At 36.2% G+C, this 20,600-nt stretch overlaps 1 protein-coding gene across 1 annotated transcript in view; it reads right to left on the bottom strand.

Moving 5' to 3' along the window:
* Nucleotides 1–20,600, bottom strand: part of LOC306881696 (adhesion G protein-coupled receptor L3-like) — a gene marked incomplete at its 5' end in the record, with an annotated part of 194,108 nt that overhangs the window by 56,478 nt on the left and 117,030 nt on the right. Inside the window, 2 exons of the mRNA XM_079435914.1 lie at nt 6,825–6,863; nt 18,809–18,994. Coding sequence (XP_079292040.1) covers nt 6,825–6,863; nt 18,809–18,994 — 225 coding nt within the window. The remainder of the gene's footprint in view (nt 1–6,824; nt 6,864–18,808; nt 18,995–20,600) is intronic.

Below are 20,600 nucleotides of genomic sequence, written 5' to 3'. Positions count from 1 at the left end.
CACTGATTCTCCATTAAAGTCCATTCAATAACGACCCGTCAGACAGAAACGAGCCGGCGCGTGCCAAACCGCAGCAGCCCGGTTAACCTCCAGTCTCTGATAGGAAAACAATGCAAATCAAGCAGTGTGCTGAGGAGAAATGAGCTGCTACATTTCAAACCTATCAGACTGACTAGTCACTTAACATCCTAGCAACTGCATAGCAACAGCCTGCATTTAAAAAAAAATAAATAAATCTAAATCTAGAAAAAATTAAAACAAGAAATTATTACTGGCTTCATCCAAACATAGAAACAAAAGCAAACTATTTAAAATCTACTCAGTAAAATAAATTAAGAAAACAAGCTCCAAAAACACAATTGTGGCTTAATAATGTTGCCTTAAAGAAATTGGCTGAACATTTCTCATTCTCAGGCCATCCAAGATTAGTATGTGTTTCTTCATCAGATTTGGAGAAATGTAGTATTGCATCAGTTTCTCAGCAATGGATGCTCTGCAGTGAATGGGTGCCGTCAGAATGAGAGTCCAAACAGCTGATAAAAACACAAAAGTGCTGCTGCGCTCATGACCGTCGACGAAGGTTTTAAGCATGTCCAAATCTGTAAAGTCAAGTCATTTCCATTTGTTTGGCCACTAATGTATTAATGCAGCCGTGTATGAAGACTCTGCAAACCGTATTTTGGGAATTAATTTTACATCCCATCAGCCTCTCTTCACAATATGACCATGGTTTTAAATTGCTATTCATGAAGATACAATCATATTTAATAAATATCAGTCATTTTTTTATAACAGAACTTAAATAACTAGAACTAAAACATTGTTGCAGCCGTGTATATTGGGTTTGCTGGCGATGTTTGAGCCCTTGTTTAACTTCACATTTTCTGCAATTAAGCAACATATTATATTCTCAGATATAATTACCATTTCCAAATGTAGTAGCTTATTAAAAAAGAAAAATTCAAATTTTTATCTCTCAATTATGACTTTTTTTCTCTCACATAATTGCAATTATGAATTATTAAATGCAAAGACATAAACTCGAAATTCTGAGGATTGCAAAAAAAAAAATATATATATATATATATATTTTCCCTTTTTATATTCCATGGAAGAATCTTCCATAGTCAGAAAAGTTCACAAATTTCTAAAACTGACTAATGATAAACAGTACTTTAAGCACAAATGCTAATAATGGTGTAGAATCTAATTGTGCATTAAATTACAGAAACCAAGTAACTTCAATGTATTTATAGCTTAGCATCCTATATATTGTGTGCATTTAAAGGAGATGTCCATGCAAGATCTTTTGGGTGCATATGTGAACTGAACCTCATATTGGAATCAATGCATACATTTATTGAGGGTTTTGATGCTGCTTTATTTCAGTGTTGATGTGAGCTTTAATTATGTTGTTAGCTGTTTATTCACGAGACAGTTGTAAAAAGACTTGCAATTAGACAGGTCAGGCTTCAGTCCATCAGGTCTAGCTTTGCATGTATGAGCTTCACATGTTCACATGAAGGTTAAATCGCTCTCTGATCTCACCGCGCTGATGGTTACGTCTCTGATATATAAGAGCTGTGATATGATGATGTTTCTTCAGTACAGTCCAACACTGACATTCCCTTTTCCCACAAGGTACAGTAAGGAATGACTTTATTAATGCCAGCAGTGCCTGCACTGGGTTTCTTTATATAGCACACACACTGAACACAATGGCAATTCAAAGTGCTTTACTGGCAAAATATGAAGAGAAAGAAAAAAATACAGTTCTGCAGAAGTCAAAGAAATACTCACACAAAAATGCCTACAGTAAATTGTCTTATTTGGATCAAACAGAGACATTTTGAAGAATATGTATGCAGCTCATTTCCATACATTGACTGTCTGTATGTCGATCTCCAAAAAGGACCAAAATAGCATCAGAAAATATCATTAAAATACCAAGGGCCAGTTTTACCAAACAGGGCAAATTACACACTCTTAAAAATAAAGGTGCTTCACGATGCCATAGAAGAAACGTTTTGGTCTAAATGGTTCCATAAAGAGCCTTCATCTAACATCTGAAGAACGCTTCTGTTTCACAAAAGCTTCTTTGTGGTGAAGGTCTTCAGATTATAAAAAGGTAAGAAAGAGACGGTTCTTTAAAGAACCTTTGATTGAATGGTTCTTCTATGGCATTGCTGTGAAGAACCTTTTAAGCACCTTTATTTTTAAGAGTGTAGCACGAGAGGGCAATCCCAAAACAGCGCTGATGGGCATGAAAATGTCTGCGGGGGATTTACTAACAATGCGCAAATGAAAGAAAACAGGCGCAACATCTAATTTTCATTTTGACCAACGCAATATTAACAACGTAAATTAGAGCAGTCGCAAATAAAGAAATAAAGAAGCCACAGTTCTTAAATGCCAAAAAATGAAAGTTTGCTAGAAGTTTTGATTGAGCTCGTATTGCGTGACTAGTTGAGGGTTAAGAGTCGTCTTTTATTTCGTTAAGTCGTCTTTCAAAATAACATGGCTTGGCAAACGATATGTTCGGATAATGTGTTCTTTCCAAATAAATGAATACGTGTGGAAAAATCCTCTCCCTTCGACCACACACTCTCTGTTCTCTGCAATAATAATTGCAGCCATTTCAAGCGCAAAATAGTCTATGACATGCTTTTTGGGGGTGTTAAATAATGGCACAAATACCAGTAATTAGACGAGCGCAAACATTAGTAAAATTAATTGCGTGATTCATTTAAATACTCTCCTCCCATATATTTTGCATCTGAAAGGGAAACTCCTAGAAATGCATATTCAATAAGGTCAGGTGCAAAAATAACTGTGTCCATGCCTTTTCAGCACTAATTCTTCACTGCACCGTCTTTAGTAAAACCTGACAGTACTATTTTAAGCCAAAACACGGTTTGCGTCCAAAATTCCCCAAAACTGTATTTTACAATACTTAAGAACTCAATACTTCAACATGATTTAGTCTTCACAGTTTAAGTCATTAAGACTTTTTGACCTGAAGGGGATTTTCTGTTTCCCGTTAATTTTTCACATTGGACTAAAACTTACTGACTTTAGTCACAACTTCCTAAAACAATTTATAATTTTTGCACTTTGTTTCCCACATTTTTTCCCACTAGTTCCACTTGGGTTGCTCCCAGTCAAAAATGACTGACTTACAAAAATTGCTTATACATTTCTTGTTATGCAGAATTATTACCAAGTCTTTGAGTAAATCCTTTAATCAGTTTGTTTTCTTTTAATTAGCACAGGTTTTGTATTTGTTTTTGAGACCGATTGATCGTAGGCCTTATTGAACTGAGCTTATTTATTTATATTTAAGTTCCAAAACCTGTGTTAACTTGACTTAAAATTGACAAAAAGATTGAATCCAAGATTTGGTGATAATATAGAAATTGATAAAACTAGGTAAATGATTTTCAGCTAAATTAAGTTTCCTCACACAAATCTGTCAAATTGCTTCACAAGACTTTAAATACAGTGCACATGTCATATAGACAAATTATATTTGATGTACAAATATAATTACTTGGGAAAAGAGCAGCAAGCACATTCTTCAAAAGTTCTCTTTTTGCAGTCTTTGTATCAAAGAATGTCCAATGCTATTTGCACATAGAAATGTATATGTATGCATTTAGCAGATGCTTTTATAGACTTAATGTTTGGCCGTATACAATGCCACCTTTAGCAGTGGTGAAGAAATTAATAAATCTGCTCCGTTCATTGTTTTGTATAATAGACTGCAGTGGGCATGCAGACTGAGGAATATACATAATAACTCTGTAATTTTCATCCAGAAAAATGCGCAGCTCTCCAAACGCATGAACATCTCTTTCCTTCAGAACAACAACGGCTCAGTTTGTTGCGGGTCGTTTATTGATCGTGAAAGGGCATCAATAGCTTAAACATCAAACCCATTTCCCCTCAGAAAAAAACACACTCTGTACCCATAATGTACACTGAGCTTTGGTTTCTGAACACAGCGCTAGAAATCTATTCTTAACGCAGGATCAGTTCGGGTATTGATCCATCACTGTTATTAATAAGTCAAACTCTGCGCTGAAGCACGAAACAAAAATAATCAAAATCTCTGCACTTCTCAGCTCTCCGTGGAAATACACTGCTCTTCCCGTCCAGAAGGACTGGATTTTCTGTGCACGTCATCTACTGAGCAGCGAAAGCAAATCCATTGATTTACACTCATCAAATTCTTAGCATCAGGAATAACAGACCAAAGCTTTTCTGATAGGTATGCATGAGACGTTTTCTGACAAACATAACACGTACAAAGTTTTAAGAAAGAGAACAAAACTTGAGTTCAATTCACTGAAAATTGACATTTAATTGTTAAAAATCTTAGAATCTGGATTTTATGATACATATACACTGCTGTTTGGGGGAAGTCTCTTCTGCTCACCAAGGCTGCATCTATTTGATTAAAAATAAAATTGTGAAATAAAATTTCTACGCCAGTCTTCAGTGTCACATGATCTTCAGAAATCATTCTATGCTGATTTGCTGCTCAAGAAACATTCCTGATTATCAACATTTTATTTGACAGAATTCTTTGATGTTTCTATTTAAAATATAACAATATACATTTCTTTACTGTCTTTTTTCGTCAATTTAATGCATCCTTGCTGAACAAAAGTATTAATTTCTTAATTTATTTCTTATATCCTTTATTATACAGATGTGGCTTCATATTTTTTATTTTTATTTATTTATTTGATTTTTACTACATAAACTGAATTCAGGTTCAAGTTCAAACCAGTGTTAGTATTGCTAACTAAAACTAATAAAATATTTATAAATTTTAAATAAATATTTAAAATTATTATTCATTTAAATAAATGAACTAAAATGTGCAATTACTAATCTTATTTAGTAAAAGAAAAAAACAGAAAAAACAAATAAATAAATGATAAACAAACAAACAAACAAACCTAAATTGTAATATTTAAAAATAACAAAAACTAATAGAAATGGCACACAACAACAGAACTAAAAATTTACCTAAGATTAAAATGAAACCTGAAAATATACAAATAAAACCCATTTCAAAACAGCAATAAAAAAGCTATAAAATCACGCAAGTAATATTTAAAAAAAGCACTGGTTCAAACTAAATCATGCACACTGAGTAGATCTCGAAATAATCTTCACAGAGTGACATAGCCTGCTAAAAAACATGGTGTTTTTCAGGTCATGCTTGCAAATGAGATCGCTGAGGTCTAACCTGCACATTACTGATGCTATTTCCAATAACGCTTGAAAATAATAACCACATTTTCCCAGTTCTCAGTGAATTATATATGGCACCCATACATTTTACACAATCATGTTCACAAGTCCACATCCAAGTTTGCTTCAAAGGTTCAGCTCAAGTGAATTGATGCCAACCAAACAGATTTGGATTCACACTATAAGCTCTAGTCTGAAAACGCATTACGAGTCAAACAGATGAAGCGTCTTCAGCAACAGTCGTGATCTCTGACATCTGAACTAACACACATGACATCCAACACACACTTCATCAAGTCTACTTGACCTCTAACGGGTCAAAACAGCTGTTGCTCAACAATCACCAAGTGCATGCTGGGAAGGCTGACGGTCACATGACCTGACAGGGTCAGCAGCAGAGCAAAAAGCTGCAGGCGACTACTGATCTGAGAGCAGCTGTGCTTCTCAAGCCTGCGTTTCTGAACAACACTGAATTAATTATAACCAATAGCTTGCAAACATGACCTAAAACTAAAGATAATAAGCACAGCTGCTCTCGTTGATGCAGAAACACAGAGTCATGGGTAATAATAAGGCCAAGAACAAAAATAGATCCTTACCTAATAATACAATTAGTAGCTGACTAATAATTGCATTTGCCTTTGAAAAAGCTGCCCTTGTGAAAAAGAAGTAGTGAATAATTGTAGTGAATGTGCACTTAGAGGTGTACTTCAAATCTTAAGTGTATTTTTAATAAACTGTACTTGCTGAAATTTTTTTTTTAATGAAATTAAAGGCCACTTAAGTCACTTAAAGAGAGACTTTTATGACCGTTTCTGAACACTCTTGAGTGCACTCAAAAAGTGCATTTTGTAATAATATTAAAAAAAGTTTTACTTTAAAATAGATTTTAAATCATTGTGTTTTAAAGCGATACACTTATTTTGATGCGCTGACTAACATACTAAAGCACATGTAAAGTATTGATTATCATTTTACCTGTAGTGTGTTATTCAATGTTATATTTAAAGGCAAAATATTTTAAATCTACTAAATTGCAACTAATTACAAATAGATTTAAATACATGACACACGAAATGCTTGTCGAAATGCTTACCGTAAATGCTTGTCAGTAATTCATCAGTACTTTAACATATTTCAATAGACAATATAAGTAATTATGAGATTACATGTAAAGCTGTACTTCAGTAGGTCAAAAACACTTTAAAGTTGAACTAATTGCATTTAATATAAACTGAAACTATAATACACTTTCATTTAATTGCAATTAACAGTTCACGCTTAAGTATATTCTTAAGTATATAAATTCTGCACTAAAAGTGCACTTCTTTTGACGAGCGTGTTCCTGTGATCGCAGGCTGCGTTCGCTCATGGAAGCGTTTAAGAGCGAGTGGATTATTACGGGTAATTTGCAAAGGTGGAGGTTAAATTTGGTCAAGGCCTTAAATGACAACAACACGACCTCACAAAAACACAGGAGGAGCATGAGGTGGGTGCGAATGAAGAGAAAAGCATGAGACGTGAGGATGAAAGCCGTGCAAATATAAAGAGGAAAATACCTGGACGAAATATCGACACGAGCGCTCCCTTTTCTGCAGCTGAAAACCCAAAGAAAAGCGCTTTAGTATCAAGCAGAAAATTCCACATTCTAAAGATCTTTCACACCGAAGCGTCTATTCGAGCAAATAATGGAAGGGAACAAAAGCAGTACTTGGTGCAAGGCTAATGCACCTCTCAGTGCTGTATCTGTATTATTTCATCTTTTGTTTCATTATTACACAGAATCTGTTAAAGTGCGAGTGAATTGACAAAGCGAATGTTGTGAAGAGCTCCACAGAAATCCATAGTTTCCATTGAAAACCGCATTGGCGTTTGGTGTGAAAGAGCCTTTGGAAGCACATAAATCACATCCTACTGAAGCCAGTGGAAAAGATTCATTCAGTTTGGCACGAATGAGACTGATCAAGAACTTCAGCTTAAAAGAGAGACGATCGCTGAAAGAGAAATTCAGTAGAAAGGAACAGGAAGCACACTGTGTGTTAAATTCAACAACAAAATGCATTTATTAAGTCAAAATACAGGTACAAATTAATACAGAAAATTCCTTCACATGGTTTGTTGGATCAGTGGTTGGTTATGGTTGACACCAAACTACAATTATTACTTCCATACACTCTCAAGAGTGCATATTAGTACCTCCAGTGCAAGTAATTGTACTTTAATGGTACATATGTGTACCTTTGGTGTCCCAGTGACAGCTTTTGTACCTTTTTTTCTGAGAGTGGCATTTCTGAGTCGTTCAGTTATAATGGTTTCTACTTCTATAACTTCACAGCTGACAGATCAGGTGCTGATTGAGTTTCAATAACATCAGACAAGGTTTCATTTGAGTTTGAATAATATTGTGTGTGGCTTTAATGGTCATAATGAACGATACGATGGATCATTTAACTCAGAGCTTGGAAATAAATGGAAAAGGAAACAAGAAACTTCAAATTGAGTTCAAGCGTTTTCCCAGAAAAACAACAAAAAAACTGCACGAGTCAGTGAGTGTGAGTTTTGAATAATGGTAAAACTATTATTTTTATTAATTTGATTATGAACTGGCTTGTGACTTGTTTTATAACCGCATAACGTGTGACAGAGTCTCGTTGCTGTTTTATTGCTCCTGCTGTTATTTTGTCATTTCTTATATCTAAAATTTTCTATTTTGCTTTGTTTTCAGTTTCTGAAAGAAAGAAAGAAAGAAAGAAAGAAAGAAAGAAAGAAAGAAAGAAAGAATCACAAGTTGAATTACCTTTCATTTGTAGATTAAAAACTTCCCCACATTATCAATAATATACATTAATCTATGTTTGTGCAACATACAGTACATTTCTGTTCAAAACTGTGGGGTCAGTAAGATTTTTATTTTTGGCAAGAAATTAGTACTTTTATTAATCAAGGATGCATTAACTTGATCAAAAGACTTTTATAATGTTACAAAATATTTCTATTTCAAATAAATGCAGTTCTTTTGAACTTTCTATTCATCTGTGAATCCTGAAAAATAAAATGTGTCCCAATTTCCAAAGAAATATTGTGCAGCATAATTGTTTTCATCATTGATAATAATCAGAAATGTTTGTTGCGCAGTAAATCAGTATCTTAGAATGATTTCTGAAGATCATGTGACTCTGAAGACTGCAGTAATGATGCGCATCACAGAAATAAATACAATTTTAACATATATTCACAACAGCAATATTATTTTTTGCTGTTTTTATTGCATTTTTGATTAAATAAATGCAGCCTTGTGGAGCAGACTTCTTTACTCACCCCAAACTTTTGAACTGTGGTGCATAAAATATTTCATTTGGCTTGGATTTACAAAAATAAATTAATTATTCACCACGACACAATATATTTCACTGATGTCAACACATGCAGCCTCACGCTTGATGTTTGCTCATTTAGACTCACCACATGAGTAAAGAGCAGCAAGGCCTGTGTGTGTGTGTGTGTGTGTGTTTGTGTGTGTGTGTGTGTGTGTTTGTGTGTGTGTGTGTTTGCACGCCATGAATTATTGAGTCTCACAGAGGAAGAGCGAGAGAAGGGAACAGATAAAAATAAATAGCAGGCAGGTCTGTCTCTGCTGGTGCCTGAATGTTAATGTAGCTTGATTCCGGCTGATGGCAGCCATCTTTAGATCGCATTACTTTCCCTCTTTAGCGGCTCCTGTATGCTCCTCTTCAGGTTCCTCGTCTGTCCCTCGATCTCGGCATTAAAGGTTTTACTCGACTAGCAGAGCATGTCGAATGTGTTGCTGACTGTATCTTTACAAACATTCATGATGCTTTGAGAAACTAATGAGTGACGTCCAGTTAGCATTTTGGAAAAAACACGCTTAATTTTTGCATTACAACCAAATAATGAGTCAACAATTTGCTATTTTTGGCCATAGACAATGATTATTAATGCAGTTTTGTGTCATTTCAATCCGTGTTGCTACTGTTAGCGAAAAATAAAACAATGGAAATTTGTTTAAGGCAACTGAAATGAAGATGAAATGAAATAAAATTTAAATATTAGATGTAAGCAAAAAGTATTAAAGTTGCTTTAGCAACAAACTGGAATAATTAAGTCTAAGATGAAAAGTTGAAATACTAATGATGAAAATCATAAAATTGCTAAAACTAAAATTACAATCAAAACTGAAAGTATAAAAGTAAAATACACATAATAATGGTATATAAATAATGCTATTTAGAGCATGTATTTTCGCATGTAATGAATATTTGCATGCAATTAAAACTTAAATGAAAATGAGAAATGTTACCTTAGCAACTAAATGAAATTACTTTTTTTTTTTTTATATAATTAACAATTGACAAAATCATTTAACCCAATTACTAAAACTTTTAACTAAAACGAAAATGAAAGCACAACATATAATAACATATAATAATAAATAAATAAACTTAAATAAGTTATTTCAAGGTATTAATGCTTTAATAGTACGAATAGTTGCCTAAACCTTGACAGCTAAATAAAATAAGTTTAAGCTGAAGTATTAAAATTACTAAAACTTAAACTGAAATAAAAAACAAGTTAACGTTAAATAGGAAATTATGCAAAATTATGCAAAGAAATTACTAAAACGTTCAGTTTATAATATTCATAATATTAATAAACACTATGATAGTATTTGAATAATACTAAAATAACCCTGATTTAAATCCCGAAAAGGATGAATAAGAACAGTTGCATGTAATTAAAGCTGCACAATTTCACCCAGTATTTGTGTATTTATGTATGTAAATGCATTTCACTATTTGTTCACTATTTTGCACAAGAAACCTAAGGTTGCGTATTTCGCTCACTCATGAGGATGAACTGAAGATGTAGACGCCTCACACAGAGCTGACATGTTTTAAATCAGTGATCCCTGTACTGAGTCTGAAGCTCAGATCAACCAGCTGTTTAAAATTACCGCTTCGATTAATTAGCATGAAGAGTGTGACGGCCTCCGTCAGAACGTGTGAGCGTGACGCGCGCTGATCGCTGCAGCTGTGCAAAGTGAAGTTTGCAGGATTGTGGGTGGAAACGAAGTGTGAATTTCGCAGAAGACATGGAAACAGGTGTTTGTGTTCCACGCTCGGGCGTCCCGCTCAGAAAAATGACACTCTTAAAAGCCAAGTTAATTAATTTTGAGCGGTTCTGTGTCTCAGACAGTACAGCCTGTCACCAGAAGAACTAAGATAATGGCTTTGATTAAACTGATGCACGTTTACTTTGAACGCAGTGTAAGCCTTGGATAAAAGTGACTGCTGAACATGTGCATTTTAATTAGGAATATATTCCTCTACAGAAACCAGTGGCAGTGCTGTGAATGTGTGTGGTCAGGATCCAACATTTACTTGCTAATGGAAGGATGAATTCAGAAGATTTTTGACCGGCAATAAAATTTAACTTTGCATTTTTCTTAATTGTTTTTTTAAATGGTTTGAGTAAAAAAATATATATTAATAAATTAATGAAATAATGAATATTTAATTCATGCACTTTGATTACACAAGCAAATGTTCATTCTTTAAAGGGTGTTTAAAAGGTTTTACTTAAAATCTATTATGTTTAGACTGTCAAATTTTAATTACATGATTTCCTGATGAAGTAAATTAATAACATCTATCATTTAAAATTAAAACTTGCAAAAAAAAAAAAAACTACATAAAAAATAAAAATAAAAAAAAAATCGAAGAAACAATTAATTGACTTTTGTCAGTGAATGAATTAAGACAAATTGTCCAGCAATATTAATACTGCATTTTTAACCAATAATAAAAAATAGCATTTCATTAAATTGTTTATTAGATGTTTGGAAAACAAACAAATAAATCAACAATTTTGGTATTTGAATGAATCATCCTTAAAATCCCTAAATGTTGCTGATTAAGTAAATTAATAACATCCAGGGTCCAAAATGAAAACTTTAAGATAACCAAATGCAAAAATCACATTATTTTTATGAAAAGGTTTGATCAAAAACAAACAAACAAGGTTTGAAGAAAACAAATGAAGCTATTACACTGAAAAAAATTTAAACTATTACAACTATAAAACAAAAAATTGAAATGAAGCTGAAATTAAATATTTTAAGCACATAACAAAATTACTAAGAAACTGAATGCTAAAAGATAAAACATAAAAGCTAATTCAAGATGTTAATAAATGCTATTATAGTATATAAATAAAAACTCACTGAATTAATCAACAGCCTAAATGTTGCAGTTCCTAACAAAGTTATTGGCCAACTATTTCATTTACTCTGCAAAGCCAAGTTTTACTGGCACTCGGTTTCTTGTAATTGTTAATTTTGGACCCTGTGTGTAAAATGAATACACACACAACGTCTGAATGAAAGGGCTTTGTTCACTGAGTGTCTGAAGACAAACTACACGCAGGTCTGGAGAAAACAGCGTCAAAGCGAACCTCTTTAACTCTGTGGAAACTTTAATAACGCTGGCGATTATTCATGCCACATAATATCCTCGTAGCGATAGGAGCCTAGGACAGCGAGAGTTTCTCTTCGCCCAAGTTAAACCTATTTTTAAACAGACGGCTGACTGCGGGGAGAAACACAGGGGATCATTCATCCTGACAAACACGGACATCATTAAAAAAACACCCACTGCTCTCCTCCTCCTGCTCTCCATACCGACTGCATCAAAGAGGATGCTTTATCTGCCTCGTGCTTCCTGTCCGTTTCTCTGCTGCTGAAGTCAAACATAATGAGAAGTAGACTCGTCGATTTAATGCAGTAATATGGTGTGATTAATTATGGAAAAACCCGTCCCACTCAGACCTGTCCATCATCTTACATTGATGAACATGATGCAGGACGACTGAATGCATGACATAGCCTACGAGAATACAGTGTGCCCGAAATTCAAGATATGGCGGCAGAAAATGCCCCGTATGAGTTTTTGCTTTATATCTATATCAGATTATATAGTTTAGCAATATCAAATGAGCAAGAGAGCTGTTTTACCCCAAATATCTGTACGTTTGCAAATGTGATACTGATTTGACAGTTCAATAAACATGAAGTTAATATTGTGTTACATTTTAGACACAGTATTGTCTATTTTTGTGCAATTCCGCCAACAAAAGTAGTTCCAAACAAAGCCGCAGAGCAAAACACCCTTTTTTTTGTTTGTTTGTTTTTTTACTAAATGAATCCATTGTTTGGAAGAAATCGAGTGGGTGAATGATTCAATGACTCATTCATAAAAGAACTTGCTTCGTTTCTGACTGAATCAGCTGTTTGGGTGAATAGAATGAGTCAATGATTCAGTGACTCGTTCATAAAGACAGTCACACTTGCTTCGTTTCTGACTGAATCAGCTGTTTAAATAAATCAAGTGAGTCAAAGATTCAGTGACTCATTCATAAAGACAGTCACACTTGCTTCATTTCTGACTGAATCAGCTGTTTAAATAAATCAAGTGAGTCAATGATTCAGTGACTCGTTCATAAAGACAGTCACACTTGCTTCGTTTCTGACTGAATCAGCTGTTTAAATAAATCAAGTGAGTCAATGATTCAGTGACTCGTTCATAAAGACAGTCACACTTGCTAAAAAGAACTACTCTGAGAAGTTGAAAAAAGAACTTTCAGCCAACGATCCGGCGTCGGTATGGACTGGTCTGAGGAACATCACCATGTACAAGACACCACCCCCACAGTCTGTGGAGAATCAACAACTGGCTGACGATCTCAATGTGTTCTACTGCAGATTTGAAAAGGCCAGACTGACACCCAACACCCGCTCTGATCTGCACTTCACACATTCACCTTCCCCCCCTGCAACCCCCCTTACTCCCTCCCCCACCATTCTACCTGCGTTTAAAGTCTGTGTAGAGGATGTGAACCGGGTCTTCAGAAAACAGAAATCTAGGAAAGCTTCAGGACCAGACGGTATTTCACCTGCCTGTCTAAAAGTCTGTGCTGACCAATTGGCCCCCATCTTTACACAAATCTTCAACAGATCTCTGGAGCTGTGTGAAGTTCCCCGCTGCTTCAAACGCTCCACCATCATTCCCGTCCCCAAAAAGCCCAAAATCACTGGACTTAATGACTACAGACCTGTCGCACTCACGTCTGTGGTCATGAAGTCACTTGAGAGACTGGTCCTGGCCTACCTGAAGGACATCACTAGACCCTTGCTGGATCCTCTTCAGTTTGCCTACAGAGCAAACAGGTCTGTGGATGACGCTGTCAATATGGGACTGCATTACATCCTGCAACACCTCGACAAACCTGGGAATTATGCAAGGATCTTATTTGTGGACTTCAGCTCGGCCTTCAATACCATCATACCTGACCTTCTCTCAGACAAACTGAGACAGCTCTCTGTGCCCTCCTCCATCTGTCAGTGGATCACCAGCTTCCTGACAGACAGGCAGCAGCTAGTGAGGCTGGGCAAACTCACATCCAGGACTCTCACCATCAGCACTGGCGCCCCTCAGGGTTGCGTTCTCTCCCCACTGCTCTTCTCTCTCTACACGAATGACTGCACATCAAAGGACCCCTCTGTCAAGCTCCTGAAGTTTGCGGACGACACCACAGTCATAGGCCTCATCAAGGACGGTGACGAGTCTGCTTACAGACAGGAGGTTGAGCAGCTGGCTGTCTGGTGCAGCCTTAACAACCTGGAGCTGAACACGCTCAAAACTGTGGAGATGATAGTGGACTTCAGGAGAAACCCCCCTGCTCTCCCCCCACTCACCATCATGAACAGCACTGTGACTTCAGTAGAGTCATTCAGATTCCTGGGCACCACCATCTCCCAGGACCTGAAGTGGGACAATCACATTGACTCTATTGCGAAAAAGGCCCAGCAGAGGCTGTATTTCCTCCGCCAGCTAAGGAAGTTCAACCTGCCTCAGGAGCTGCTGAAACAGTTCTACTCTGCAATCATCGAGTCTGTCCTATGTTCTTCTATAACTGTTTGGTTTGGTTCAGCTACCAAAACAGACATCAGAAGACTACAACGGACAGTTAGGACTGCTGAGAGGATTATCGGTGCCCCTCTGCCCAGCCTCCAAGAACTTTACACCTCCAGAGTGAGGAAAAGGGCTAAGAAAGTCACTCTGGACCCCTCACACCCAGCTCACTCTCTCTTTGTACTGTTGCCCTCTGGCCGGCGCTACAGATCACTGAGCACCAGAACAGCCAGACACAAGAACAGTTTTTTCCCCCAGGCCGTATCCCACCTGAACAACACATAACACACCCCGGTACTGTACATCTGTTAATAACCCATCAAACCTTCATCTGTACATAGGACACATGCACATTCACAGTTCTGTCTATGGTCATGTCTCTTTTCTGTATATTTTTATTTTTATTACTATTGTTATCCTTAATTATTGTATATTCTCTTCATTAGTGTTCTTTATCACCTTAATTATATGTTGTCTGCACTATGTTTGTACTTTCTGTACTGGAAGCTCATAACACCAAGACAAATTCCGTGTGTGTGCAAACACACTTGGCAATAAAGCTCTTTCTGATTCTGATTCTGATTCTGACACTTGCTTCGTTTCTGACTGAATCAGCTGTTTAAATAAATCAAGTGAGTCAATGATTCAGTGACTCGTTCATAAAGACAGTCACACTTGCTTCGTTTCTGACTGAATCAGCTGTTTAAATAAATCAAGTGAGTCAATGATTCAGTGACTCGTTCATAAAGACAGTCACACTTGCTTCGTTTCTGACTGAATCAGCTGTTTAAATAAATCAAGTGAGTCAATGATTCAGTGACTCGTTCATAAAGACAGTCACGCTTGCTTCGTTTCTGACTGAATCAGCTGTTTAAATAAATCAAGTGAGTCAATGACTCAGTGACTCGCTCATAAAGACAGTGAAATGCTGCCAATGCTTTTAGTATCATCTTTAGAGATTCATTTCATTGAAAAAAAATTCACGTTAATATTTTTTTGTTGTTGTTTTTAAACAAACCCATTAATACTCATTTATTAGTATCATTTATGCAATGTTGAATCAAACTATTTCATTATAAAGATACTTTTATGTAACATCTACCAATGCTTTTCTCATGTAACAATAATTTTTATGATGGGAGATTATTTTGCAGTTATGTAATTAATTAGATTAATTTTCATTTATTGACAGCCTTAATAATACATAATAATTAGATGTTCCAAACCACAGACTTATCACATATTAACTGGTCTAGACCAGATTCATGCATCATGTGTCCGCTGCAGTCCTGATACATCAAACTGGTTTGCATTTCAGCCTCAGGCGACACATCCACTGATATTGAACATAAAAATTACATATAATTCACACGCTCAACCTGATTGGCTGACTTCTATCATTTTATTCAATGTCAAGTTTTTATCAGTCCACCTGGACACAATTTCAAAGTTAGCAGGTTGATACAATGAGCATTTGTGAGGAAAAAAACTCACTGTATTTGAAGATGTTTGTGAGATTCATGGCATTGAGTCTTTGAAAGACATTCTTAGTGGCAAGTTTTCAAGAATAACCTGCTATGTTAGCAATACTTCAGCTGGTTATCCTCGAATACACCTGGATTTTCATTATATCCCATAAACTATTGATTAAAAGGGACAATTTTACACAATATTTGAAAATAAACTGCTGTGTTTAATTCAATTCATTTTAACCATACATGTAAGAATAGGTTTAGAAACAAATACATAGAAATTGTTCTGCTTGTGCTCATGAATGGGGCTAATAAAGATGTCAGAAGAGCTAGTGCATGTAAAAACTGAAAACTTTGTAGTCATTTTCGTGGATTCCTGTGAATAGGGATCATTTTGACTACATTATATACGAAACGTTTCAAAACTGCAAAGAGAAAAAAAGAAAAACCTTTTCAGGTTTTAGTACATCACTGTCATGTAAAAGTACCGCTAGTCACTGCACTCTCGTGAAAAAGAAGCATACTTTAGCATACTTATGGAAATATTACACTTTAAGTGTGAATGTTAAAATCAAAATGCAGTATGATATTAGCTGAACTTTAGAGTGTTTTTGACCCACTTAAGTAGGACTTAAGTACATCTTTATATGTACTGTCATAATTACATCTATTGTCATTGAAAGTACTGCTGAATGTACTAAGAAGCATTTATGTTCAACTAAAATATGTCATTTCTATTAAAGGGGTCATATGATGCGATGTCAAGTTTTCCTTTCTCTTTGGAGTGTTACAAGCTGTGCATAGATAAGATCCCTGAAGTTGCAAAGACTAAAGTCTCAAAACTAAAGAGATATTCTTTATAGAAGTTAACACTTGACCATGCCCCCCTAAAACGGCTCGTTCAAACACGCCCCACATGTCTACGTCACGATGTGGGAAGATTTGCAGAACACCGCCCAAATGTACATGAAAAGAAAGAAGGCGGAGCTATTATTCTGGCTGTAATGCTGTTGCTGCCGCCCGCGCCATGTCCTGGAGACGCTGTGTTTGGTTGTGAAAGAGAAACTACTTTGTTTGGGCTTCCAAGAGAGGACACGACTAGAAATCAGTGGTTAAGTTGTATTTAAACACTGTTCCAGAACAGTCCAACCCAAATATTCGAGTGTGTGCAATGCATTTTACAGAGGACTGTTTCCTGAACCTGGGAGAGTAGCTTACAAGGCCGGCTTGCACAAAGACTGTTTCTATAAAGAGGGACAATTCCAACTTTGCAAGGACAGTCTGGCGCTTCTGACTCACAGCCTGTAAGTATGTTTTCTTATTTAAAAGATTTGCCACTGACTATTCAAACGTGAGATTCGAACAGTGTAGAGTAGCGCTTGTTTGTCGTTTCTCCGATCATAAATGCAGACATGGTCATGTTTACGCGGCGCGATGCAACGCAACATGTAAGAAGACAGTATAAGTCATTATAATCAGTAATTATGTCCCCACTGGATGCAAGAAACGCCTAGTTTATAATGGGATTTATTGTTTTAGTCTCGTCTCGCCGGGACACGGCATCACAATATGGTAAGGGGCGTAACATTTCCGTCTCACGCTTGAGGTATTCGGCCAATCACAATGCACTGGATAGCTGGCCAATCAGAGCACGCCTCGCTTCTCAGAACGATGAGCTTTGTGTAGAATTGACGCGTTTCAAAAAGGCGGAGCATAGAGGAGCAACAATAATGTACAGTATGTGGAAAATAATGTGTTTTGTGAACCTTAAACAGATTGCATTACACCAAATACACAAAATAATGTGTAATCTTTTTAGCAATGTCATATGACCCCTTATATATATATATATATATATATATATATATATATATATATATATATATATACTTTTAAAGATTTGAATTGCACTAGCGCACATTCAAAACTATTAAGGACACTCCTTTTTCACAAGGGTGGATTTGCTCAGGTTTGTCAGGTTAGTGGCATCACACTTAGACATTTAGTTTTGTTTTGTTTTAGTGAAAATAACAACCTCAAGTTCAAGTCCAGTGCACCTGTGAGTATCTGTGTAACGCATGAACAGGCAGACGGTCATTATCACAAAATAAACACTTAACAGATTGATCAGGACTTTTTGCTCATTGGTGCTGCACTCTCTCTGCTCTGTTTCTTCTTACATTACTGAATCATTTCAACCCAAATCAATATTTCATTTCCCTTTATTTATTTATCTGGTGAGTAGCCGGGTAATGAGCTTTGCAGCAGGTCCCGATCACCCAGTCAGGGTTTATTTTGTGAAAATAACCGGCTGACTGTACATCCATTACATATTCCTCTATGTTTGTCCCTGAAATAATAGTCCAGGATGTTCTGATCTCACAGTCCAAACACATTTTACACTCATTTCTGTGCAACCATTTGCAGAAGCTGAGCAACCATTTTATTGAAAGGCAGTGTGATTGGGTATGAATGATTGCAAAATGTTATGGCTCAGCTCTACACAACTATGAAGATATTAATATATGTGACCCTGCAGCACAAAACCAGTCTCAAGTCGCTGGGGTATATTTGTAGCAATAGCCAAAAATACATAGTATGGGTCAAAATTATTGATATTTCTTTTATGCCAAAAATTATTAGGACATTAAGTAAAGATCATGTTCCATGAAGATATTTAGTAAATTTGCAACTGTAAATGTATCTAAACTTCATTTTTGATTAGTAATATGCACTGCTAAGAACTTAATTTGAACAACTTTAAAGGCGATATATTTCTCAATATTTTAATTTTTTTTGCACCCTCAGATTCCAGATTTTCAAATAGTTGTATCTGAGCCAAATATTGTCCTATCATAACAAACCATACATCAATGGGAAGCTTATTTATTCAGCTTTCATATGATGTATAATCTCAATTTCGAAAAAATTTACCCTTAAGACTGGTTTTGTGGTCCATGGTCACATATTATTAACACCAACATCACGACTTTCTGTAAAGCTGCCCTGAAACAGTGTTTATATAGTACTTGTAATAATACATTTGACTTGACATATTATAGTGTTGTATGTCAGACGCAGTACCTTGTTGAGGCTCCGGGCGGCGCTGTCCTTTCCTCCGGGGGTGAGATTCCTGAGCTGGACGTCCAGCAGGTCGATCAGGTGACCCATGGCCCGGACGGTGTAGGTGATGTCACCTGCGTGCATGTGACCCTTGGTCTGCTCGGAAAGCTCACGGGAAATTATGGCTGCAGGTTCACCCGCTCGGATCTACAACACACACACACACACACACACACACACACACACACACACACACACACACACTGTGAGTCCAAACTGATCACAAACAGAAGCTATTATCAGCTATATCTGCCTGTTACACTGGCATAAGGGAACGTGGTTAACATTGGAAAAAGCAATTCTCCACAAGAAAGATGAAGTTTTTTTTCCCAATTAATTTACGTAAAAGCTCTGAATGAAGTGATTCAGTAAAGTGGATGTGGGTTTATGTGTGTTGATGACGGTCAGCAGAACTGAGAACTGAAGGTGTTGGAATAGCTGTTAATGTTCCTGTAGCTCAAACAGCAGAGCGTGACGATAAACAACACCAAGGTCATCACGGGTTTGAGTCCCAGCCAATGCATGGATGACATTATGAATGCAAGTTATTTATTTATTTATAAATATCATCTTTAAAATGAGGATTTACAGTCTGGGATTCGTGATCCTGGCGCATCAATCCACGCAAGCAGGGCTTTCAAAAAGTCAGCACGCACCATTCATCTATTTCAGAGTGACAGTAATACAATATTTCTGCTCAAAGCTCACTTAGAGAGTTTGTAATTACATTCTATTGTGACCTAATACAGATTTTATATTAAAAAATGACACATAAATGTATTACGTGTAGCTTTTTATAATAAACTGAACACCAGTTTATCATTTCTCATGGAAAAATCTTTTATTCATTTTTTTTTTAAAAGCCACAAAATGCATGAAAAACACATGTAAACCATATTCTATCATAATCATATAGCGTCATGTTTCATCTGTGTTAGCTACAGTATGTATAGAGACAGAACGGAGAAATCTACCATCACTGAAGGTGGGAATTATGATCACGCAATATTGACCGATGGATCTGCAGAGATTCGCATATGTATATATATCATATATCAATAAACATTTGGTAAAACGGTTGACGCATGCGCATGGTGCACATGATGGCATTATTTTGCATGGCTCATTCTCTGCAGATCAGATCATCCTCGTGTGTTTGTGTGCTAGAGGCGGCTGAAGATGTGAGAAGCGAACGACTCTTGACTTCCCAGACAGTGCAGCTCTGTTCTTTCAAGTCGTGGCAAAAACATGAGCGCAGATGAGAGCCACGCACTCTCGTGTTGAGTTTAATCACAACACTCCTCCAGCTAACGGAAGAGATGCGTTTATTTGCTAATGAGACACAACTAAAGATGTTGTCTTCTGGGCTGCCTGTTGGGTCTAAACACACACACACACACACACACTCATTTCGCATCTGTAAAACTGTAGGATTGATTTGAGTCAGCGGTACATGAAGAACAAGTATAAGTTTGCAGGAAAACACTGAAAGACATTATTAGTAGTTTTCTATATGATGCTAAAGGCAACACGTGCATTCCTCTTTTAAATTAACTAACAGTAATTCTCAAAATAAAAACATAGCTTGAGGAATATGAACAAACCAATGTAAATAAATGTGAACAATAGAAAGTGACAAATATAATCAGTCCCGGTTGGTTACTAACAATTCTAGTTATATTCGAGCTCATTCAGCCCAGTGTAATTTTAGTATTATTTATGTAAGGAATAATTGACGACGGGCCGTTGAATT

Source organism: Barbus barbus (genome assembly GCF_936440315.1).
Source record: "Barbus barbus genome assembly, chromosome: 2".
NCBI lineage: Eukaryota > Metazoa > Chordata > Actinopteri > Cypriniformes > Cyprinidae > Barbus > Barbus barbus.
The sequence above is the reverse complement of the archived record's forward strand: the minus strand, read 5'-3'. Positions and strand labels throughout refer to the sequence as shown.